The following is a 24928-nucleotide window of genomic DNA, read 5'->3' on the forward strand; positions in this document are numbered from 1 at the left end:
TCAATAACGTTGGAAGAGTACCATGGCAAGATGAAGCAATTCATTGACAGGTGTAGATGAATCATCAAGTGTAGTTTTTGGTTCCGGTTTGCACAAAACTTTAATAGCACCAACTGCTTCTTCCATTAAAGTGTCAGACTTTTTTTTAGCCTGTCCTTGTTTAATATACATCTGATTCTCAGCATCTTGTATTTTGGGAACTGATGATAAAGGCTTTGTTAATGCTACTGGCTGTGAATACAAAATATTCCATGAGGAGAGGTTAATATTCTAGAAGTTTATAATATCAACAACTTGCTTCAACTTACTGTGTGGCTTGTGCTTGCAACACTTCTAGATGATATTGATAAATCTGTGGAATTATCGGACAACTCTTCCGTTGGTTGAATCATAAATTGCTGCAACAAATAATTTTATTGTACTAATTTCTCAATAAAATATGTTCAAACGTTGTCAAAGCACTATTTCAATAGTTTTACTTCCATAGAGTCATTATAATAAACATTTAAAACTGTAGATTTCTCAGCAACAATTTCTTTTTGATCCTCTTTCGCTCTACATGGTGGCCACTGTGTCAATGATTCATTTGACGTTTGTTCCTCTATCTGTGACATAGTATCATCAGGTTTCTCTGAGGAAATAGTGAGATTTGAGATGGAAGCACTCTGAACTGCTGCCTTTTGTAAAAACTTTAAGCGATCGTACAGAAGGCCATTTTGGAATATAAATATCCGCAGTGCCCTTTCCACTGCGTTTGGACTCCTTCACTCTCCTCAAATTTGACATGAAAGTATCTCTCATACTTTTAAATCTGCTTGCTACAATAGACCCTACAAAAGAAGAGGACATTTTACTTTAAAGGCATGCAATTTATTTGTACCTCGATTTGTACACATAAACTCTTTTAACTTTTGTATTATACACAGATGTGTTAATTTGAAAACTATACAAAATCAATACATAACCTATTGTTACGTCCAACCCCGGGATTAGGGGTCGGGGGAAGAAAGGAAGCAGCTAGATACTTACAAATGTCGCTCTCAGGTACGTGCTCTGAGACGCGAGGCGCGAGCCGAACGCACTTTTATGACTCGGAAAGGGTCAACATCCGTAAAGACGTTAGGACGCCTTTCGTGAGCGGTGCGATCGTCGGTCCTTTTTTGAGTCAGAGAATTTAATCCTTTTAACTCAGGATGGACCTTGTGCAATTTCGAGAGGTGGAATAATGGTGGGTGAAGTCTTAGATTATAAATAAATGGAAATTTATATTCGATATTAATATCCTCTGTCGATATTACAATAGGTGAGAACTAGGCAAATTGAACCGGAAATTGAGAGCATTTTACAATGGAAGTGTATGTTATTTAAGGTATATGTGTGTACTTCTCGCGGGTGTTACATAAGTGCGGGGGTGATCGGGCAAGATTTCTAAGGGGATACCTACTTGAAAATGTACATCCTGCCCGCTATTATTACAATTAGTTTCAGGATTGAAGTTACATGAATTTACTATGTGTGTGTGGGTGTGTGTGTGTTAATCGATGAAGTACAGCATATGAGAATTGAAATAAGTAAAACTTAATTTTATAGCTATCAATCTAAGGTTACGATCTCAGGATCGGCTACTTCCTCAAGATCGAGAGTCGAGGCGGTCGAGGAGGTTGGGGACGGACTTCGGGAAGAGGAGGGGGAATCGGGAGGTTCTAGGAAACGGGCTGGATCGGGGTTGACGGGGACCACACGAGGCGGGACCACGCGAAACGGAGCCACGCGGCAAATAGGGCGATGTTCGGCAATTGGGCGAGAGGGTAGGACAACTGGGCGATAAGATAAGATGATAGCGGGACGATGCAAACAACCGGGTTTCTCCGAAAAAGCTGGTAGGGGCAGTGGGATGGCGAGTCGCGGAGGACCGGCGTTGAGCTGCTCCCGGGGGAGTTCGACCTCCCGTCGCGCCCGCTTGTTCAGGCGATTTCTCTGTCGCCTGATCGTGCGGAGATTCTGTCCTCGAGGGGGTAGAACTTTCGGGTCCACTAAAATTATTTATTTGTTTAGTCGATCTCTCTCGAACCCGGTCGGAAGCGAACGAAAGGAAATCGTCGAGCTCAAAGGGGGGGAAGAGGTCAGTGGACAGGCTGGGTCCGCGACAGCGACGAGACGCCGGGAGCCAAGTCAGGCCTACCACATCGCCAACGACCGCTGGGAACTCGATGCTTACACCGACCGACCCACGAGCATAAGCTCAGGGGGGTCAGTGGACCAGCCGAGTCCACGGCAGCGATGAAGACGCCGAGAGGCAAGTCAGGCCCACGACAACGCCAACGACCGCTGGGAACCTGATGCCTACACTGACCGACCCCAAAATAATAAGCTTCCGGGGATCCGACAATCGATAGACCGTTTAAGAAAGGAGGCGATAACGCGGAAAAAGAAAGGATTAAAAGAATTACGGGACTTACTACTTGATGAGTTCAAAACAGTGGGTTTCTTCTCGGTGTCGCTGGTGGATGAGTCGGAGCGACTGATGTGCTGCTGGATCTCTTGCACAGACTCTAAATGCGAAATCGTGACTCGAAAACGGAAGAGATTACGATTATAATGCCAAAATGCAGACTAAATTTTTAGAGGCTTGAAAAGACTGAGAAGTTTTGAGGGCGAGTGCCGCAATCTCGGGGTTTATATAGGAAAATGTAGGGAATAGAAAGGGTGGATTTCATGTGGGGTGTGTCTGGTTTTTGTTTAAAGGACTTCGGGTTGGCGGGATGTTTCTAATTTTTGTTTAACGGATTTCTTATTGGTTGAGATGTTCCTCACCCAAGAGGTAAATTCTTAAGTTTTCGCCTATCCTAGAAAGTTAAAGACGGTTATCGATTTTTGCGGTTTTCCATTGGTGAGCCCCCTCCTTAAGGCCCCCACTATCTTATTAGGGGTGTAACCCATCGGTTCTTTCCAGTGACGCATTTGTTTTTCGGCTATCGCCGATTTCTCTTTTATTGGGGTTCCTTACTTATCTCGCGACCCTGTTTTTATATCGACAGACGATGCATACTTCTCAATCTTAATAGTAGGTACAAGGCAAACAGAACTTCCACCACGTGTATTTACAATCACGTCCTAGGCTTTGGCTCTGTTTGTCAGAAACATCGCACGAGCAATTTTAGAAAGCTCGCTCGATGCAATAAAGATCTTCATCACTCTGTCTGGGATTCAGGCTCTTTTGGCGCGTCGTGTTGCCGGATTTATAGTTATGGGCCAGACAAAGTTGATAGACAAAATCCGATTACGTATGCCCCGTCTGTCAATATTTTACTCTGGAAGGTCGCTTCGTCGCCTAGGCAAATAGCTATTATAGTTGTATAAAAAAAAAGGAATGCGAGATCTAACCTCACCCCGATCGATAACCGTCCGTACTGTTTATCCTAATCTTAGGGTTATCTTAGGTGCATAAGAATTCCCGCGAAAAAGGGATATCGTGGAGTCCGCAGGACGTAACACTATATTATGTACTATGTTTTGTATTAGTTATTGATAGAAATAATTCCTTAATTTGTTTTTTTCTACATTAATATATATAATACAATATTTACCTGAGAAGCGAGGTCCTAAAGAACGGGCCACTTCTTCCCAAACCTCTTCTTTCAGATCTACTCTTTTGTAGAGCTCGGATGTACAATCCCATAGGATAGGTCTACACTCTACTAGATTGATCAATGTAAATTCAATATCTTTGGAAAATAAATCAGTTTTCTTCGGTGGCATGATTACTAACGTAGATTTCACGTTCGTAAATTTCCAGATCTTTTCAATTTTCGTTCCAATACATGAACTATATGTGCCACTACTGGTCACATGACTACAAGTCGCTTTGTGATTGGTTATGTTTGCGTTCACCATTATGAAAAATAGACGGACGGCTAAATGGGAATCGCGAATCGCAATCGTCAGCAGCTTCATTCTCATTGGTCAAGAGATATTCGTAGACGCAAACGCAAATGCAAACGTAGTCGTCAATCGCTAGTGTGATACGGGCATTATCCTAGTCTTCGCCGGAATCGGACCACTGCTGCTTCTTGATTTTCGCCAGAAACCTCCATGATATGGCTTGGTGACGACTTCGCCCCGGACACAAGTTTCAAGTTTGGTCGCTTATAAAATATTAGAAATCAATGAAAATTGTTAAGATATTCAATTTTTCCGCTTATTGATCCACCATGTTGATCCACCATATTGTTCTACCATATTGAATCCTATGTAGCATTCACACGACTCTCTTAAGAGTACATGCCTTTATATCACTCTGTATGTATTCGACCATCGACTCGATACGATCAAAGCCTACTTCTGTCACGTGAATCAATTAATAAAACAGGTATCGTGCATTTAAAACACGCATCTCGAGGTTTGTCGTATACCTTTAAAACCACTTCCAATAACTACTGGCGATATTCAACAGGTTATGGGCCCAGAGACGGTTATTTTGGGAAGTTAAAGCGATCTTCGATTTCGAGGTTAAAGTCACCACATGTTGAATTATATTAACTGAGACATGTCTGGTGTTACGATTAACGGGACTCGAATCGAGCCTTTATCAAAGGATAATTATAACACATGGAGGATGCAGATTGAGGCATTATTGATAAAAGGTGACTTGTGGGAATATGTCAACGGCGATACGGCTCTTCCAGTAGTAGCTCCAAATGCGGATACGGCAGCTGTTTCAGCCAATGCGGTGGCTCGAGGAATGTGGAAGAGAGCTGACAGGAAAGCTAGATCCGAATTAATACTTATTATTGATCCATCCTTCTCAACTTTCTCAGGTACGCAATTTGGAAACTTCTCGCGAGGTTTGGCTTAAATTAGAATCTATTTATGCGTCTCGAGGTTCAGCCAAAAAAACAACACTTCTTAAGCAGCTAATTCTGCAACGTATGTTTGATGGCGAGGATGTCAGGGACCACATGGCCAAATTCTTTGATGCTGTCGATAAGTTATCTGCCATGGAGGTCGAGATAAATAGTGATTTACTGTCCATAATGCTTTTGTACAGCTTGCCACCTACATTTGACAACTTCAGGGTCGCTATTGAGTCACGAGACGAGCTCCGCCTGTTGATGCTCTTAAGGTTAAGATACTAGAGGAATATGATGTTCGAGCTCAGTCATCTGTCGGTAATGTCGTTGGAGGACTGGCAGTGAAGCAAGGAGTGAAACCTCGTCCGAAACGGAAGAAGGTGAGAAGTCAGTTATCTGTCGGTAATAAAGATAAAGACTCAGAGAATAAATCAAGCGGAATTTACTGTTACAAATGTGGTTTGCCTGGTTAATTTCCAAGTTGTCCAACCTGTAATAGCTCTGAAATGCCTGATAAATCTAAGAAGAACTTAGCTGTAATGCCTACAAATAAGCCAAGTGCCCATGCTGTGGATGATTTATACTTGGCTTGTCATACTGTTTTTCATGGAAGTTATCAGATTTCGAGCCACACTACAAAATCACGTGGTTGGATCCTGGATAGCGGGTGTACAGCTCATTTGTGCGGAGATAAGAGTCTTTTCAGTTCACTTGATTCGTCGAGGAGAGGCAGACTCAGTTTAGCGAGTGAAGCTTCAACTACTGTTGAAGGAAAGGGAGCAGTGAAACTGCCTGTTTCAAACACTCATGGTCATAGATTAATTGAACTTCAAAATACTTTATTTGTTCCAGATCTAAGAACCAATCTAATGTCTGTTGCAAAAATTGCAGATAAAGGTGGATCGGTAATTTTTAGAAACGATTCTGCCGTGGTTGTAGATCAAAAGGGGACAATTAAAATGGAGGCAGTACGTCAAGGCGACTTGTACATAATCAAAGAAGATAATGATTACGCCGATATTTCAGATGAATCTCAGACTACCTCTGCTATCTGGATTTGGCACAATCGTCTTGGACATTTAAATGCCAAGGATTTGTTCAAGGTTATGACCGATCAAGGACTGCCTTTACCATCGAAGGTGGAAGTTGATGGTTTGAAGCAATGTGAAATATGCTTAAAGGGGAAGATGACTGCCTTACCATTCCCTAAAGAAAATCTAAGTGCACAGAATTATTAAAAATAGTGCACAGCGACGTTGTTGGCCTACTACGTGTACAGTTTCTAAACGGTGCTAGATGGTTTGTTACTTTTATAGACGAAAGCTTCTGATGGTGCAAGGTATATTTCCTCAAACAGAAGAGTGAAGTAACCGAGGCATTTAACATGTACAAAAATCTAGTGGAGAATCAGACTGGAATGAAGATAAAAGCCATGCAATCAGACAGAGGTAAGGAATATTGCAATACTGGATTGGAATCGCTGCTGGCAACCAATGGGATTGAACGGAGATATTCTGTTGCTCGCACGCCGCAACAAAATGGCTTAGCGGAGCGCATGAATCGCACACTATTGGATATGGCGCGATGCCTTTTAATTAAGTCTGGATTGCCTGCAAGTTTTTGGTCTGACGCCATAGCAACTGCTTCTTATATAAGAAATCGCTGCCCAACGAGTACCTTGAACGGTATGTCTCCATATGGGAAATGGACAAACGATTCTCTAGACATTAGTCATTTAAGGACTTTTGGAGCAGAAGTTTTTGTCCTTGATAAAACCCCTAACAAAGATAAGTTTGTGCTTAGATCTATGAAGGGTATATTTATTGGTTATCCGTGTGAGACGAAAGGTTACAGAGTTTGGTTACCTAATGAGAAGAAGGCTATAATTAGCAGAGATATTAAATTCTTGGAAGATTTACGTGTAGATTCAACTGATAAACAAGAGATTTGTGAGTTACTCCAAATACCTAAGTATTCAAAGGAAGTCGTGGTAGATTCAAGTACACCTAAAGTAGATGATACTCTCCTTGTAAATCCAGGTGAAGAAGAGACGGATATTGAAGCTGCATACTGCAGGATCGGCAGGGAAGTGTGCTGAGAACACCATGTACGCCAGTACAGAGAGGAACTCCAATTCAAGAGGACAATGCTGTTAGAGACGAGTTCTTTAAACGTGCTCCAGGTCGACCACATTTATTACGTACAGGTAGACCAGGAAGACCCAGAAAACTTTCTAGAACAATTAGTACCATTGATCAGGACGATGCTAGTTTGCCGGATAAGGTCGAAGGTAATGATGACGTCTTTGTTGATTCACAATCTGACCCAGAGGCCAGTTTTGCTAGAGTTGCTGAGGTGTCCCTTGATGATGCCTTGTCCAGTGATGTGAAATCTGAATGGAATGCTATTGTAGCTGAAGTAGAAAGCTTAATCAAGAATGATACCTTTGAAATTATCAAGAAGCAGGAAGATCAGAAGACAATCGGTTGTCGAGTTGTGCTGACAAATAAATATAATCCAGATGGATTTATTTCTCGCCGAAAGGGTCGTATCGTTGCAAAAGGATATAGTCAAAAATATGGTATTGATTATCATCAGACTTTTGCACCTGTTGTACGAATGGAATCCATCAGACTCTTATTGGCTCTGTCAGCAGAATATGACTTGAAGGTTTGGCAGTTCGATGTCGTTACTGCTTTTCCGAATGGCTATTTGGATGAAGAGGTAATTATGGACGTGCCGGATATGCTGAAGATCTCACTTGAAAGGTTAGTGACCGAGAAAGCCACCGACCCCGTTGTGAAGAGACGAGTTGAGAGATTGTTGAGTGAATTAAAATCAGGTGGTAATGCCTGTAGACTCAATAAAGCTTTATACGGATTACGTCAAGCAGGCAGGCAATGGAATAAACGCCTGAATAACAAGTTGAAAAAGATGGGTTTGGTTTCCACCGAAGGAAAACCATGTTTATATCAAGCACATCGTAATGGAAGGATATTGTTGCTGTTGATTTATGTAGATGACATTTTAATTGCTTCCAGTGATGATGACTGGTAAGTGAGGTAAAGCAACAATTAATGGACGAGTTTCAGATAAAGGATCTTGGCTTGGCCAAGAGCTGCCTTGGCTTGGAAATTCATCAAAAAAAAAAAAAAAATGAAATAAACGTTTCTCAGAAAGGATATACCATTGACTTACTTACAAGATATGGCATGGAAGCTTCTAATCCAGTGAGTACCCCTTCAGAGATCAACTCAAAGAGACCAAAGGAAGAATTATCCACCCCGATTAAGGAGTTTTGCCCCTATCGTGAATTGATACGTGCTCTAATGTACCTGTCTACTTGTACAAGGCTTGACATAGCCAACACTGTGTCGAAATTGGCTCAATTTAATATAAATCCTAGTAAGGAGAATTGGATCTCCGCAAGGCGAGTATTTAGATACCTTGCCGGTACATTTGATCTTGGATTGTCGTATAAGAGAACCAACAAAAACTTGATTGGATACTCGGATGCTGACTGGGGTGGATGCAGTGTGGACAGACGATGTGTTTATCTACTCGGAGACGGTGCCATTTCTTGGAAATCACAAAAGCAACGGACCGTTGCACTTTCGTCGACCGAGGCTGAGTACATCAGCATGACAGAGGCTGTTAAAGAAGGTATATTTCTGCAGAGTTTACTCAAAGAGTTAGGTCTTTTTCAGATGGCTGATGTCATAATTTTTCTTTATATGTTCGGTAATGTGGTTGAATTTTTTTTGGCGTAAAGATATGCATTTTAACTTTCTCGTATCAAAAAAATCAGTTAATTCTTAAGACTTTGGTGTCATGAAAGGAATACCTTAAGCAATTCTCTTTGCGATCTCGCTTTTATCGGTATATCATGTAGAGGTGTTATTTATTGATTAGAGTTTATTGCGTAAAATATATGTTATAACAACTTATAACAATATGGATTGATTCATGTAATGTGTTATTGTGTAATCTATGTATATAAAAATGATCATATATTAAAATAAAATGTTTTTTCGTTACAATAAAATATTTTTTAAAATTATAAATTTAAGTTAATTATAATTTTATTTAACATAAACCTTTCATTTATAAACCATATAAAACATAAAGAACAAAAACGTGGACATGTTTTCGTTCTTTCACATGTAAATGTCGTATAAACATTTAGGCTGCGGTCCACTTGACGCTACAAATGCTTTGAATAAGCGTTCTTTTTCTTCTTTTTTCTTCATTGAAAGAAAGGAGAAGAGAAATGCAGTATTTAAAAAAGTGTCGTCGAAATACATATCGCTTATCTCGAACACACGTGTTCGTCCAAAATAAGTTATTGTCACCACAAAATGCAAATTCCGCCCTTCCTTAATATTCCTGACGTCGCCGAGGTTTTTGATGGTTTTATACTAGATAACCTCTCCGCTTTAAACCAACGTCTTATTCTTATATAAATCAGACAAATATTATTTTTCAATAGTATAACTCAATATATTAAATATGGATTTTTATTTTTAAATATGAATTCGATATGCATCTTTTCTACAATATTCGTCGGTAGTATGTACACCAACAGCGAATCAGACGGACTATTTATTATTTCTAAAGGACAAATTTAGATTATTAAAAATTTGTTGTGCACAAAAAGCATCCCTTAATAGTATAATGATGGCAACGTTATTCTGAAGTGCCGACTACGTCGACAATCGCGCCACTTCTCCGGATCAGATTCAACAAGGGGGGATAAACCGACGATGATGGGGGTTGCGGATTGAACTTTGTGGACATCTCGAGCGGGAGATCCCGCTCGTCGGCTTGTCAAGAAGCGCGCGCGCAATTTTCGAGTTTTTCCCGCAACTCCTAGGACTCGATGCCAGGACGTGGCAAAAAGGAGTCATTGTTCTTTTTGCCAAGGATTGACGATTAAGGTAAGCTACTCGCTATTGTGTTTAAAAAGTACACCCTCTCGTTGAAACTTCAACAAAAAGAAAATCTTTTCCTGCGTAAATGCGCGACATTTATTTTATACAGATTACTGCTCTCTAGTTATGCATTATTCTTGTTTATTGGAATTGCAACGCAAGTAAAAATCCACGTATTAGAGATGCAAATTTACTTTTTAGATTAATTACAATGGAAATAACATTTATTGCGATTTTTTAATACTGCAATTTCGATAAACGGTAAACATACACTTTTTATCTTTTTCATCTATCGCGATTAAACACTTCGTTTCTTCGTTCGAAGACGCGTGTCGGTCGTGACGAAAATAATAATAAAAACACAACAGAAAAACGTACGCAAATAAAGTCTGAGACTCGCGTTTTGAAAAAATACGAGATGGCTAGTGAAAAAAAAGCATCGCAAAATTATTGTACAAAATTTCTGAGAATTGAAGGCTATTATGTGATTAATTCTTAACTATTAAAAAATTAAGTTTGTTTTATTTTTGCTGAGAGGATTATTTTATCTTGATATTTTCTTTTTTATAGAGATCTATTTACATATTATATCATTTTTTTATATACACTTATAACATATCACTGCTTTATAAATCAATACATACACATAATGCACACGCGTGAAGCAATTATGTATACAGAAAGTTGAAGCAATAAATTCATTTGAAAGATTCAGAAAAATTTATTTCAAATTTATATCTCCAATTCTAAATTAGATATAATCCATTTTTTTAATGCCATTTCTTTTTCGTCGGACCTCGTCACAGAGACGCAGCGTCGTGTTTCATTTTAATACTGATGAAGAAGTTGATAATAGTTAGTAACCGTTAAAAGAACACTTGAAAGTGTTAGAGAAAAAAGTACGTAGGCGTCCCCCCCCCGTGGAGGCGTTTTCGTCACGACCCGATACGCCGTGAGAAGAAAGGAAAAGATATGACACTTCGATCAGACGCCTCTCGCATCCTGCCGATCGTGAAGCTAAAGAGTCAGGTCGGATTTCGTTAAACAAGTCAATCGCCGTCGAGAGCGCGATCGCGATCGTGGATCGATCGATCTTTCTTGTCGAGGTCTCTCCTTACCGGAGAGTTATACCCTCTCGTAAAAAAAAACGACGTTTGCTCCGCTGCAACGTCGCCGTGGTGCGAACAAATCGTCGCTTCTTCGCAGTCAGTTTTCATTCAAGGTGTCTGTGAACAATGCCGGATGACGCTAAGGCACTTGTTGCCTTACTGACGATCACAACGTGAGCGGTCAGTTGTGATCCGCGGATCATCGGGGAGATAATGATTACAGAACAGACCTGGAGCATGATGCTGGACAGCGATGTCACGAGCATCAACGAGTGAGTAGTCAACTTAAGTTGTTCTCACCGTCCTTCCGCGGAGTGCAAAATTCGCTCGATCTGAATCGAGAATGAACGTGTTTTATCTGATAAATTGGATAAATTGAATTTTATTTTTACGATTATTTTAAAAGCATTGATACTAATAATCTTTAAGGGATATTAATTCGGTATCCACGTGGATTTTTTTTCACTTCTTATTTTTCACAGTAGGGGAGATAATTATCTTGTTGTTTATTGCCAAGATTTCTTATACAATTATAAATATTTGTTCGAAGTTTCAATTTCTAGGACAGTTTTCTTGAATTATAAATCTGTAAAATAAGAGCAAAACGTAAAAAAATTCTCTTTATGCAACTGTTTCTTTATGCAAACAGATAGAATACGTTTGTATATTTTGCCGCACGACTCTATCGATCGAATCAATCGTCTCTTTTTTGTTATAATCGACATGCTACATGTGATAAATCTGGGGCAGATCGAGCATTTCGCCGAGGAAACAATTATGGATCAAGGCGGTGAAGAAACTGACCTCCGAGAGACTGGGCCGAGAGGGACTGGCGGCATGGGAGGACCGGAAGTCCAACACGGATCCCGAGATAACTGCCGAAGAGAAGAACGCCGGCCAGGCGCCCGACGAGAATGTTGAGGCCGCGACAACGGAACCGGAAACCGCCGTCGAAACGGAGCAGCCTGTGGCCGATGAGGAAGCTCAGACTCAACACGGTACGAAATCCTGATCCCGAGATGTGTTCCCGTTTAGCCTGGCGCGGCGTAAAGCGTGCGAGAAAACTGGAAATGTGTGCGATCGTGTGCTTTTAGATGTCTTCAAGAAGGGGACGCTATACAAGGGAATATTCCTGCCCTCGCTAACTAACAGTTTTCACAATAAGCAGCTGGAGACGTCCTACCTTCTCTACTCGAATCGGCAGAGACAGAAGTCCCTGATAATGTTGAACATTGTAGATCTCAGTCTGAAGGTGAGCGACACGAAAAAGCAACAAAAAGCAAATTCATTTTATCCCCATTAGAATCATGTAGGATATAATGTTATTAACTGAGATCGCGTGTAAAGTCATTACGTAGAAATCCATCTTATATCTTAAATCTTTAAAAAATTACAATTTTATATCCTATAAAATTAAATAATTCCTACAGAATAAATGCAGGACATCATCCTAAGCTTTTAAATTAAAAGTGTGCATGTTATAAGGCTACCAATATATTCTAAATTACATTTTTATATTTCACAAAATCAAACATAATCGTGTACGATAAATTCGTATTTTATCTTACATCTTTACGATGAAAATTGTCTGACTTAATAAATAAATCAAGTCGCTCATTGAAATTCTATGAAAAATAGATGACAGAAGATAGGATATAAATTTCATGAAAGTTAAATGTGTTCTCCGATAAACTATATGACCGAAGAGATTTTTATCGCGACGCAGATCACATTAACGGCGATCTGGCTCTGGCAACGGGACCCGAATGGCGGAGGACTCATCGAGGGTTTGTCGTGGGCCGCGTGTTGCATGACGGCGAATCTGGTGATCTGCGTGCTCGGCTGGTGGCGTTGCTTTTCTAACAATTACCTGTACTGGGCCTCGATATTCACTTGGTTATTAATAAACTCTCAAGGTGAGGCCCACGCGACTCATTCTGACCTATCGATCCCCATAATTAGAACTCGATGCAATTATAATTACTCGGTTTGGGAACACCAGACGCGAGAAATTTCGTTTCTTTCCCATGAAGCTCGGTTTTGTAAGCAAAACTATTGATTAAAACAAAGGAATTAACAATATTTTTTTATGAAAAAAAAAGAACAGAGGGCAAGCGATAAAATCTTAATTTCGAGCGTAAAAATTAGAAACTTTGGAACTTAGTAACTTCGCTTCCAACTCTAGCTAGTGAGAACGACAAAACTTTTACATCGTTCTAATAGCTTTGCTAGCCATCAATACTTCGCTGTATCGATTCCGCAGTTGAAGCGAATGCTTGTCTTGCTCTGCTGGCCAACTAGAATCGAACGAACGTTTACCGGAGCGTGGAGCAAAGTGGAAATCAAAATCGGTAATTTCATCGAGCTCATTCTGAGAGAGAGAGAGAGAGAGAGAGAGAGAGAGAGAGAGAGAGAGAGAGAGAGAGAGAGAGAGAGAGAGAGAGATGCACCCAAAAATAATCTTTTAAACAATCTCGCATCCAATTAAGTCGTCCCGGTTCCGGTATTTCGGTCCTCGATCGAACACCGGATTATGTATCGAGAAAAAAAACGAATGCTTGGTAAGTAACACCGTATCTCGTGACTATTTGCAGGTTTCATAGGTGCCGGTCTGAATTTCACCACGCAGCAGAGGTTCATGTGGTACATACTCTTTGTCGTGTACGCGCCTTATGCGATGCTGCCTCTGCCGCTGCGATGGTGCGTCCTCGCCGGCTACGGAACGGCGTTAACACACATGGTGATGGCCGGCATAAGTCTCCTGCAAAACTCCACATATGTGAGAAGACACGTCGTAAAGACCACTCCTGGATTTTCCATTCAAAGTTTCCTCAACTAAAGATATTTATTTCCCATTAATCCTCTGATTGTTTCATTTTTCTTGAATAAGAAAATTATTAGATAATTTTGATGATAAATGATCTTTTATCGTGCATAATATTTATAGGTAAATTTGAACAATTAACTAAAATTCTGATTATAATTTTACTTTTTTATCTTTGAATTTAATTTCTGTTTTAATTTGAATCCTTAATTTCTTAATTTGAGTGTAAATATTTATTTTGACTGTAAATATTTATTTTGTTTAGTTCCAATTATCATTTTAGAATTTTTAAATGATCTTGAATCTCTCACAGCTGCGAGATGCCGCATGCATTGTCCGCATGTTGACGACGAACGTGCTGCTGTACCTGGCCGTGAACTTGGCCGGCATGTATACTAAGTACTTGACGGACCGGGGACAACGGCAGGCCTTTTTGGAGACCCATCGTTCCACAGAAACGCGACAGCGCACGCAGAACGAAAACAACCGACAAGAAAAGCTGCTGCTTTCAGGTAAAAAAAATTTTTCGGACTGCCCTATTTTTTTCTCTTGCATTTTGAACATTGAAACGATCCATCTAATGATTTTAATATTGATCTAAAACACCTCAGACGTAAACTCGAGTGCTTCAAAAATAAAAATGTTTAAATCAAATTTCTTTTTAATAATAAGTGTGCTTCCTTGAACCATTCTTCTTTCTTTGTTCGAAGTAGTTGAAGTAGAATAGTTGCGAAGCAACTCAGGACGCGAGAATAGATTTTCATACCGATGTTTGCCTCGTGCCTTCAGCCGAAGCTTTAAAGAAACGAGATTAGAGTATCCTTGGCGAGTACCCCTCAGTGAAACTGCAGGGAATCTTTGAGAATACCTCTCGCAGCTTTCGAAGAGGAAAGACGGCGCGAGGCGTCCGTCGCGGGGTAACTGGGCTGTGTATTTATATGCATATTTATCGTAACACGCGACGGGTAACTCGCCGCTGCTCGTCCGTGTAACTTGCTCGGCCGAGTGTCAAAAAGGGTCACTAGACACTCTCTCGGCCGATTGCGCCGGTTGGACGCACGTTTTTCCAATAGCCTTTTGCGTATTACGTCGCCGATCCTACCCGATATATCGATCCGCCGCTCTTCGTAGCGGCCGCTACGAAAATATACCCGTCGTCGAGATACATTACGCTGGATTATATAAATACCATCTTTGACCCACTATCACTCGCTCTCGTAACGCCGTAGGATTGTTTGTTTTCAATAAATTGATGCCGAAATAACGTCACGAGGATTTATATAGTTACACAAATTGTAAGCCGGCGAAATTACGAAACTTCCCGATAATTAAACTTTAGAAGCGGACACGGATAACGGAGCCTTGTTTTTCTGATTCAAGTGGACTTCATTTAGACGCGTTTCTCTAACATTCGAGAGAACTGATTATAAAGATACTTAAAACGGTGACTATTTATGAAAAATGCTTTTATCTTACTAAAGAGAAATTTACCGCGAATCGGTTAAAGATTCCGCGAAACTTTAAGCTTCACACTTTTACATTTCATCATCGCATTAATACGCGTGTCATGGAAAGATAATCAATAATTAATCTCGTTAAAGTGTTGCCCGACTTTGTCGCCAAGGAAATGATCCGCGACATTGCCCGCGAGACAGCACGTGGTGGGACGATATCATTCACGCCGAATCAGTTCCACCGGATATATATCCACCGTTATGAGAACGTCAGCATCCTATTTGCCGACATCAAGGGATTCACGGGTATGCTGCACTCGTGAGCTTAGAGCGTAAAAGGAAGAATTTCACTTAATTTGATATATTAATTAATTTTTTAATCCATGGATTAAATTTTATTAAATTTGATATACAAGGTGTTTCCTAAGTAAGTACATAAACTTGAAGGAAATATTTCTTGGCTTATTTTAGGAAAAAAAAGTCCTAAGAACATATCCTAAACTGCTTCGTTTTCAAAATAGTCAAAAAATTTTTAATGCGCCCCTGGTACTACTTGCTTAAATATTGTCCAACAATCATAAGGAAATGCGTAGGGACACCATCGTGAATGAACCACATTTGTTGTCTACGTAGAAAAGGAATATCTTCCAAAAGTTTAACAATGTTCATTATTTGTCAGAAGCTCATGAAAGACGAGTATACGAGCGGTCGTGTGTAAATATATATTATACAATACACAGATACTCGTGAAACAAACGGAGAATACATCACCTTATAATTCGGAAATAAATGATTTTTAGAGTAATGCTTATTAAGACTGTTCGGTTTGTTTTCACAAGTACTACATATTAGGGAAGACCGGAGGCTATTTGTCTACGGGGGCTATGTGTCCACAGTACTGCTATCTCAGGTGTTAAGAGATAGATACCTCTACCATTTCAACAAATAATTGAAAAAAGCTCTATGTAAGGGATTCAGAAGCTTTTATTCTCTTGCGATGCTTTTCACAGACACTATATGCGTTACAAAAAAAAAAACGAAACCGATTATTAACATTTTTCGACGGTCGAAAAAGGACTATAATTATATAGGAAATGGAATCTCGATAAAATCGGCTATTTTGCTTCCTCATAGAGGTGATGGTGAAAAAAAAATTTTCGATATTTTAATGGAAATAGGTTTAAAATGTTCTAAAATGTCGAAAAATCATATTAGTAGAAAATGTCCGGAAGTATGTGTGTGTGTGTGTGTGTGTGTGTGTGTGTGTGTGTGTGTGTGTGTGTGTGTGTGGGTGTGTGTGTGTGTGTGTGGGTGTGTGTGTGTGTGTGTGTGTGTGTGTGTGTGTGTGTGTGTGTGTGTGTGTGTGTGTGTGTGTGTGTGTGTGTGTGTGTGTGTGTGTGTGTGTGTGTGTGTGTGTGTGTGTGTGTGTGTGTGTGTGTGTGTGTGTGTGTGTGTGTGTGTGTGTGTGTGTGTGTGTGTGTGTGTGTGTGTGTGTGGGTGTGTGTGTGTGTGTGTGTGTGTGCGCGTGCGCGCGCGCGCGCGCGCGCGCCAATAGGATGACACCCATCAGGAGAAAATAAATAATTAGGTTGGTGTTGAATTTAGCAAGAATCGGTGAAGGAATTACCGATTTCTGGCTATTTTTAGAAATGTCCGTGGTGCTCTAACTTTCGTACATTTTTTTGTAATAGTATATAACAAATATTAGTCACAATAAAGCTTATCACAATAAAAAAAAGTGTGCAAGTAGAAACTTGTACATTGCTTCCTCATAGTTTTTAAGTGTGCAATTTGCACATTGCTTTTTCATAATTTTTAAGTGTGCAAGTAGAAACTTGCACATTGCTTCCTTTTAATTTTTAATTCTATAAGGAAGCCAAAACAAATAAATACTAATAATTATACATTGAATAAAATAAAAGCTTCCTCATAGAGGAGCTTTGTGAGCGAAGGTTTCTTGCACACTTTTTAATATGTTGTAGTTTATGATCTACTGAAAATGTAATGGGTTCGAAGTTAAATAATGAACGGTTAAGCTGCAGCCAATCAAACACGAAAAATTCGGGCTCTGCGAATATTATACTCCTACTCCTGGCATAACCTAGGACGACCCAGATAACCCACTATGCCATATATATATGCCACACATACACACGCATACAAACACACACACACACACACACACACACACACACACACACACACACACACACACACACACACACACACACACACACACACACATGAGACCAATCCTCTATCCATTTCGTTAGGAGAGTAGGAATATCTGGAATATAATACTTGCAGAGCTCGAATTTTTCGCGTTTGACTGGCTGTAGCTCAAAAACTGTCCATTATTAAGCTTTGAGCCCATTATATTTTTTGTTTAGTAAGTTATGAGCTACAACATTTAGCTACATATTAAAAAATTAGTCGATTTTACTGAGATCCCATTTCCTATAGGTATAATTAGTGCGGGGTGTCCTTTGTTATTGTGCGATAGCAAATTTAACTCAAATTAAGGCAAGCAATTTATAATATTAACAATTAATATATATAGTTATCAGAGAAGCGTCAAATCTTAATTTCGCATAATCTAAAATTCGTGACAGGCTAAAGGCTATATGAAGACTGAAAAATGTGGTCGGGGCTATCTGTCTTATTTTTAATAAGGCAATGTGTCCACACACTTTAATGACGGATTTTATATTTTTATAGATAATATGGTGCGTAATTACCAAAGAAAAACGGATAAAATAGACATACCTAATAAAATTATATTTAGAGCGATTAAAAAAATAAAAATAGAGCGAGAATCTTTTTTTCGCAAAAACGGTGTTAGAATTCAGAATAAATATTCGGACTCTCACTCGCTACCTACTGTAAAAAAGTGACCTACGAGCAGTTACTTGATTCTGCAATTAAAGAATCGTCATCTTTACATTTAAAAAATACACGTTAAGTAAAAATAGTTTGTCTTAAATTATTTAATATTTGCTATTTCAATAAGCGCTGCTGAGGAAAAAGTAAAGGCCTCAAATGCAAAAAAAAGACTTAAAAAATTGAGGGAACAAAAGAAACTCACCACATTGATTTTGCAACAGACTCAAAATCAGTTTATTGATGCCACCGGATATAAAGAAAGTCAGCTCTACGTAGGATCCTATCAGAAAGTCTAAACGCGCGTTTATTACTGCTCTGATTTTTTCGATTAGGTAGTATTTGCAATATTAATAATAAATAATATTATAAGTAAGTATAAAATTAATATAAATAATATGTTTTTTATTATGTGGACAAATAGCTCCGCATATATACGGGGCCATCTGTCTACGCTCGACTTGCCCACTTAAAAAATTCATCTCTTTAAAATGTTAAAAGATGAACAATTTTAATTACGTTTTTTTTTCAATAGAAAGCTTGATGAAAGATTACATTATTAAAATGTTCATTCAAATATTTTTATTAGTTTTTCAGCAAACTTTAAAAAAGCGTTGTATTTTAATTGTAGACAAATAGCCCCGGTCTCAACAGTTGTGTTTCCTGAATGCGGCCAATGTGTCGGCAGATTGGTAACAGATTTGATCAAACATGTCACATCAGATTATATTGACATCCATTGCGTTCGCATTCAACTTATGTTCTGCCAGCAGAGTTTGTTAACATAATCAGACAGTAGATTAGCAGTAGAAACCGCACAGAACCTGTACCCCTATTCTGTAACTCTTAACGATTTGACAGTGCATGTCGGTATCGTTATGCTGTCGTTGCGCAGATATACTATATGGGAAAAAAGCTGTGCACATAACGACGCATAACGAGTTACAGAATCGCACTACTGGGCGGTTTTTGCAGACTTTGCTCGATTTCTGCCGCTAATCTGCTATATCTGATTAGGTTAACAAATTCTGTTGATGGCATTCTGTCAACATCATGTGATATATAACCGGAATGGCATCAAATCTGGTAGTCTTTCTGCCGACAAAATTTAGCAAATGCTTGGCAAGATCTGCTTTCGACAGTCTTGACTAGGTTATATAGGTAATGAAAAATAAAATATATGTACATTATAAATAAGATATAATATTATTGAATTTAAATTAATTATATATATGAAATATATATGTAAATTATTTAAGTTATATATATATAGACCCAGATAGCAAAGCGTGTCTGAGCAAAATCGTGCAAACCTGTGATTGCTTATGATGCTAGTAACTTGCCGTACATTTGCTTTAATTGATTTCGAGTAATTTAATATTTGAAGCAACACGCAGGCAACATTGAATATATGTATTGCCAACAATGTGTCGACAAGAGAGCAGCATCAAATTTACTTCACGTTGCTAGCAATATGACAGCATTGTGTGATCCTATGAATATTATTACAGCAACATGACAGCAACAGCTCGATTTTTTAATCAGACGATTTTACACCGCAGTATAAGTTGCCAACAAGTAACTGGCAAGTTGCTATACAAAATTGTTATATCGTGAAAGCATCAACTTGCCAACAAATGCGGACTCAGTTGCCACAATTCTGATAGCAACACATATTATGTTGTCGGCAACATGTCAGCAACAATGCAGACACGTTGCTACCTGGGGAGTTGTGTGATAGCATACGCTGAGAATTCACGATGATTTTTTCAAAGCTCTGGCGAGTCAGTGCAGCGCCCAAGAGCTGGTGAAGGTCCTAAACGACCTCTTCGCCCGTTTCGACAGGCTCTCGGCGGAGAATCACTGTCTGCGCATAAAGCTCCTCGGCGATTGTTACTACTGCATCTCTGGCCTGCCGATCGCCAGGAGCGATCATGCCCACTGCTGCGTCGAGATGGGCCTGCATATGATAAAGGCCATACGAGACGTTAGATTCACCACAAAGGTACTGGGATCTTTCCCGTATAAATTCTTTTCAGATAAGAAAACCAAAGGAGGATATTCCAAATTGAGATTTTGGGAACTGTTAGGGAAATGAATAAATCTTACGTATTCTTACGTATTTTGAGTCGTAGAATTTGAAAATGGCCATAAAAATTACGCCTGTAGTGGAGGAAATATGGAAAAAAAATGGAGATATATATAAATAAAATATATAATATATTTTTATATATTTTTTTATATTATATATTTTAATCTTAAAAGGCTCTAATGATTAAAAATCAAACGTATGAAAAAAGAGGCATAAAGCCGTAACAAGGTGTTATTCGTGTCAGTTTCTGTGTATATATACATATATAGTATATAGATATTTGTATATTTTTCCAACTTTATTTAACTGCGCGGCGATTATTTGTCGGACTTAGCTTGAAACACAGTTATTGTTGGAATTAAAACCCTTCCCTCCCCGGAATTAAATCGACTTGATTTAATTATCTAAAAACTGTAAAGAATTTATTGCGAAAAATATATTTTCTATTTATTTAATATATTTTAAAAAATATTTTATTTTTTTAAATATATTTCTTATATAATTCTTATTTTTTAAATTATTTTTTATTTTTTTAATATTTTATATATTTGCCTACTTAATTATTCCTACGATATCGAGCGAAGAATACAATGTTGACTTTAAGGTTGCACAAATGTACATAGAAGTTGAGTTCCTATGCTCTGCGTGAAAACAAGTTTTTTGACGACGCGTCGTCTCAAGCGACATATACATATATATTATATATTTATATAAGCAGTGTGCTCGTCGATGAAGTGAGACAGATAGTAGACGATTTGCTCATTCGTGCAAATGCAACTGTAAACCAGTATAACAATTTCACGTTTTTTCATATTTTCTTTAAGTTTCCACGTTTTCTCTGCTACAGGCGTAATTTTTATAACCATTTTTGGATTCTACGACTTCTCAAAATACATAAAAATATGTAAAATTTATTCGTTTTCCTAAGAATTCCCAAAATCTCAATTTGGAACCCTGATTCTTTCCGAAGCACCTTTAAAACTGGCATATTTTCCGTAAATTAACAATTTGTTATTAATAGGCCTGTTCTTTTTACCTGAATTTTTTGCACAGTTCATCTTTCTTCTTTTTCTTTTCACGTTGGAGAGAAAAAGAGAAAAGATGAACTGGGCAGGAAGTTCAGCTAAGCTAAATAGAAGACCTTATGTTATGCTGCATGGCCTGCATACCAAGTGTCTTAATTTTATTCGGTAAAAACAAAGATTTAAAGCATAAAACATTGTCTTAAAATTATAAGTCAGTCATTCTGCTCAGGCCCTAACTCTTAATTAGTCGCGAAAAAATCTCGATCCTAAATATCTAAAATAAAAGTAAAGTATTTTTAATTTAAACGTGTTTAATTGTATAATTTTTCTTTATTCTCCTCTGGCACAGGTGGATTTAAACATGAGGATAGGAATCCACAGCGGGTCAGTACTATGCGGAGTCTTGGGCCTGCGAAAATGGCAGTTCGACGTGTGGTCGTACGACGTGACACTTGCTAATCATCTTGAGAGCGGAGGAATACCGGGGTATAAAAAGAAATTCATAATACAGAGTGTTTATATTGTGTTATAGAATTAATATTATTACATGAACAAATATAATAACGCTTATTACCCGCGAATTTTTAGCTCTCCGGTTCAAAATTCGCTGTATTGTGTTGAAACCTTCGGTCTACAAAATTTACAAACGGAACGAGGGATTTATCTTGTTACAGAAGAGTACATATTTCCGCTGACACGCTTAAATGCCTGAACGACGTTTACGAGGTGGAACCCGGCTACGGTTGCGAGCGGGACAATTATCTAAAGGACAGAAACGTGGTAACGTATCTCATCAAGCAACTGGAGCCCCTCAAGTCCAGACGAAGACACTCGTCGAAGCCAAGAGTCTGGACGGAGGAAGAGCTAGTCGCGAATAAGAACAAGAAGAGCTTCAAAGTGAACAATCCACATGCCGTGAACAGCAACGCGCAACCCCCGAGTTCTATGGATGACGATATCGGGGTTGACTGGACGCCTGAAATCCCGTTCGAAAATGTGAGTATTAGAATATAAATACAAACGTATCCAATTAATAATAATAAATTAATTGAATTATATTATTAAAATTGAATTGAAGAGAGAGATAATAATGCAACAAATGCAATTAATAATAAAATGTTATTTACTTTATTTGTCTCGTAATCGTAGCTGAATACAGCTACGTCGGTGAGTAACTTGGAATCCGAGTATTTGGAAGAGGAGAACGGTCAACCAGCCAAACCGAGTACCAAAGCGACCTCGACGACAGCCGTCGAGAAGAAGGGCGCTATCGAAACCGCCAGCAACAAACGTATGAGATCGGCAAATATAAACACATGGACTTTGCGCTATAACGACGAGAGTCTAGAATCCAAGGTATAATCAAATTTTGCTGACATTATTATTGCCTTCCCTTGAGCTTGTCTGATTTCAAATTACTTAAACAAAAATAAATATATAAATATCTATATCATACTTCATACTATTATATAAAACCCGACTGTTTGTCTGTCCGTCCGTCCGTCCGTCCGTCTGTCTGTCCGCGAACTACTCATTTGTTAGTGGACCGAATTTTTATCAAGGGTACATGAAATAGGGGTAGAATTTTCCGGGGAGTGCCATAAAGTGTATAGTTTTTTGCTACCGATTTTCTGGAAACCGATTTTTTTAATTTTTTGGGAAATAATCGACCGAATCTCGAAGAATTATATATGAAACAGGGGTAGAATTTTCCGACGAGTGCTATAAAGTGTATAATTTTTCGTTACCGATCTTTTTGAAAACTGGTACAGAAATTTTTTCAATTTTTCGGGAATTAATTGACCGAATCTTAAAGAATTGTATATGAAGTAAGGGTAGAATTTCCCGGGAAGTGCCATGATGTGTATAGTTTTTGTTACCGATCTTTCTGGGAAACCGGTTTTTTTTCCAATTTTTCGGGAAATAACTGACCGAATCTCAAAGAATTACATATAAAACAGGGGTAAAATTTTCCAACGAGTGCTATAAAGTGTATAATTTTTCGTTACCGATTTTTTTGGAAACCGGTTCCGAATGACCGAATCTCAAAAAATTGTACATAAAGTAGGGGTTGAATTTTCCGGGAAGTGGTATAAAGTAATTGACCGAATCTTAAAGAATTGTATATGAAGTAAGGGTAGAATTTTACGGGGAGCGCCATGATGTGTATAGTTTTTGTTACCGATTTTTCTGGAAACCGGTTTTTTTTAATGTTTCCAATTTTTCGGGAAATAATTAATTGAATTTTAAAGAATTGTATATAAAACAGGGGTAAAATTTCCCGGGGAGTGCTATAAACTGTATATTTTTTCGTTACCGATATTTTTTGGAAACCGGTATCTTTTTGGAAATCGGTTTAATTGAAAGTAGTATTTTTCAATTTACAGCATTTTAGAGAGAGAGAGAGAGAGAGAGAGAGAGAGAGAGAGAGAGAGAGAGAGAGAGAGAGAGAGAGAGAGAGAGAGAGAGAGAGAGAGAGAGAGAGAGAAGATATATATATGATGCGATAGAGCGAGAGACTCTCTAGAGTATCGCTATCTCTCGCGCTCTCTACGATCGCTCTTCTCTATTCCTCTCTCTCTCTCTCGCTCTCTCTTCTTTCTCTTCAGTTTGCTCTTTTCTTCTCTCTCTCTCTCTCTCTCTCTCTCTCTCTCTCCTCTCTCTCTCTCTCTCTCTCTCTGCGATCTCTGAGAGCGATCGAGGAGAGGAGAGACTATTTGCGTGTCTCATTACAGCCGGGGCGAAGCCCGGGTAATCAGCTAGTCTATATATATAAGTCGCGTCGTCTGTCTGTCTGTCTGTCTGTATGTCTGTATGTACGCGAACTACTCATTCGTTAGTGGATCAAATTTTTACCAAAAATATATGAAATAGAGGTAGAATTTCCCGGGGATGAAAATGTCGCGGCCAATTTTTTGCTACCGATTTTCTGGAAATCAATTTTTCTAATTTTTTCAATTTTTCGGGAAATAATTGACCGAATTTAAAAGAATTATGTATGAAACAGGGGTAGAATTTTCCGGGGAGTGCTATAAAGTGTATAATTTTTCGTTACCGATCTTTTTGGAATCCGGTTACAAAATTTTTCCAATTTTTCGGAAATTAATTGACCGAATCTTAAAAAGAATTATATGAAATAGGGGTAGAATTTCCCGGGGATTGCCATAAAGTGTATAATTTTTCGTTACCGATCTTTCCACCTACCTACGTACGCAACATACGCACCTACGCGCATTTACTCATTCGTGGACCGAATTTTTACCAAAAGTATGTGAAGTAGGGGTAGAATTTCCCGGGGAGTGCCATAATGTGTATAGTTTTTTGCTACCGATTTTCTGAAAACCGGTTTTTCTAATTTTTCCAATTTTTCGGGAATTAATTGACCAAATCGCAAAGAATTGCATATGAAGTAGGGGTAGAATTTCCCGGGAATTGCATTAAGTGTATAATTTTTTGTTACCGATCTTTTTGAAAACCAATTCCAAAATTTTTTTAATTTTTCTGGAAATATTTAACTGAATCTCAAAGAATTGTATATGCTGACACACACATACACGCGCGCACACATATAATTTATTCATTAAGCCTAAATTTTGCTAACATCACTCCTTAAAAGTGATATAGTTTATATTTTTTTACGTGAGTCATTTTATAATTTTACGTAAGTCATTTTATAATAATTGACTATATACATAAATAGCTGGTTTCACATGTTAAATGTCATTAGATGAAATAAAACCGAATTAAATAGATGTCATCATGG

The 24928-nt window shown here is 38.5% G+C and overlaps 2 protein-coding genes and 1 pseudogene across 7 annotated transcripts in view; 2 read left to right on the top strand and 1 right to left on the bottom strand.

Moving 5' to 3' along the window:
- On the bottom strand, nucleotides 1–3960 carry LOC143905531 (uncharacterized; annotated as a pseudogene). The gene is made up of 3 exons (XR_013259221.1): nucleotides 3588–3960; nucleotides 480–830; nucleotides 1–270 (listed from the first exon to the last, which is right to left on the bottom strand). The product of XR_013259221.1 is annotated as an uncharacterized LOC143905531 (transcript).
- A 305-nt stretch (nucleotides 3961–4265) lies between these two features.
- Nucleotides 4266–10359, top strand: LOC143905554 (uncharacterized). Its single transcript, XM_077421040.1, has 3 exons — nucleotides 4266–4369; nucleotides 4454–5660; nucleotides 5742–10359. The coding sequence occupies exons 2-3, from the start codon at nucleotides 5357–5359 to the stop codon at nucleotides 6086–6088; spliced, it is 651 nt and encodes a 216-aa protein (XP_077277166.1). The 5' UTR covers nucleotides 4266–4369; nucleotides 4454–5356; the 3' UTR covers nucleotides 6089–10359.
- Nucleotides 9646–24928, top strand: part of Adcy8 (adenylyl cyclase 78C) — a 37418-nt gene continuing 22135 nt past the window's right edge. The window contains exons 1-12 of one of the 5 annotated variants that reach the window (XM_077421021.1): nucleotides 9646–9787; nucleotides 11114–11162; nucleotides 11641–11888; nucleotides 11985–12142; nucleotides 12617–12806; nucleotides 13485–13684; nucleotides 14028–14226; nucleotides 15316–15474; nucleotides 19824–20053; nucleotides 21515–21651; nucleotides 21840–22161; nucleotides 22315–22521. In XM_077421021.1, coding sequence (XP_077277147.1) covers nucleotides 11128–11162; nucleotides 11641–11888; nucleotides 11985–12142; nucleotides 12617–12806; nucleotides 13485–13684; nucleotides 14028–14226; nucleotides 15316–15474; nucleotides 19824–20053; nucleotides 21515–21651; nucleotides 21840–22161; nucleotides 22315–22521 — 2085 coding nt within the window. In that variant the 5' untranslated portion in view covers nucleotides 9646–9787; nucleotides 11114–11127. Of the gene's footprint in view, nucleotides 9788–10506; nucleotides 11163–11640; nucleotides 11889–11984; nucleotides 12143–12616; nucleotides 12807–13484; nucleotides 13685–14027; nucleotides 14227–15315; nucleotides 15475–19823; nucleotides 20054–21514; nucleotides 21652–21839; nucleotides 22162–22314; nucleotides 22522–24928 lie in introns of those variants that run through there. The other 4 variants (XM_077421017.1, XM_077421018.1, XM_077421019.1 and 1 more) reach the window with 4 other exon arrangements.

This window comes from Temnothorax americanus, unplaced genomic scaffold (assembly GCF_048541705.1).
Source record: "Temnothorax americanus isolate GAGA-0224 unplaced genomic scaffold, ASM4854170v1 Scaffold63, whole genome shotgun sequence".
NCBI lineage: Eukaryota > Metazoa > Arthropoda > Insecta > Hymenoptera > Formicidae > Temnothorax > Temnothorax americanus.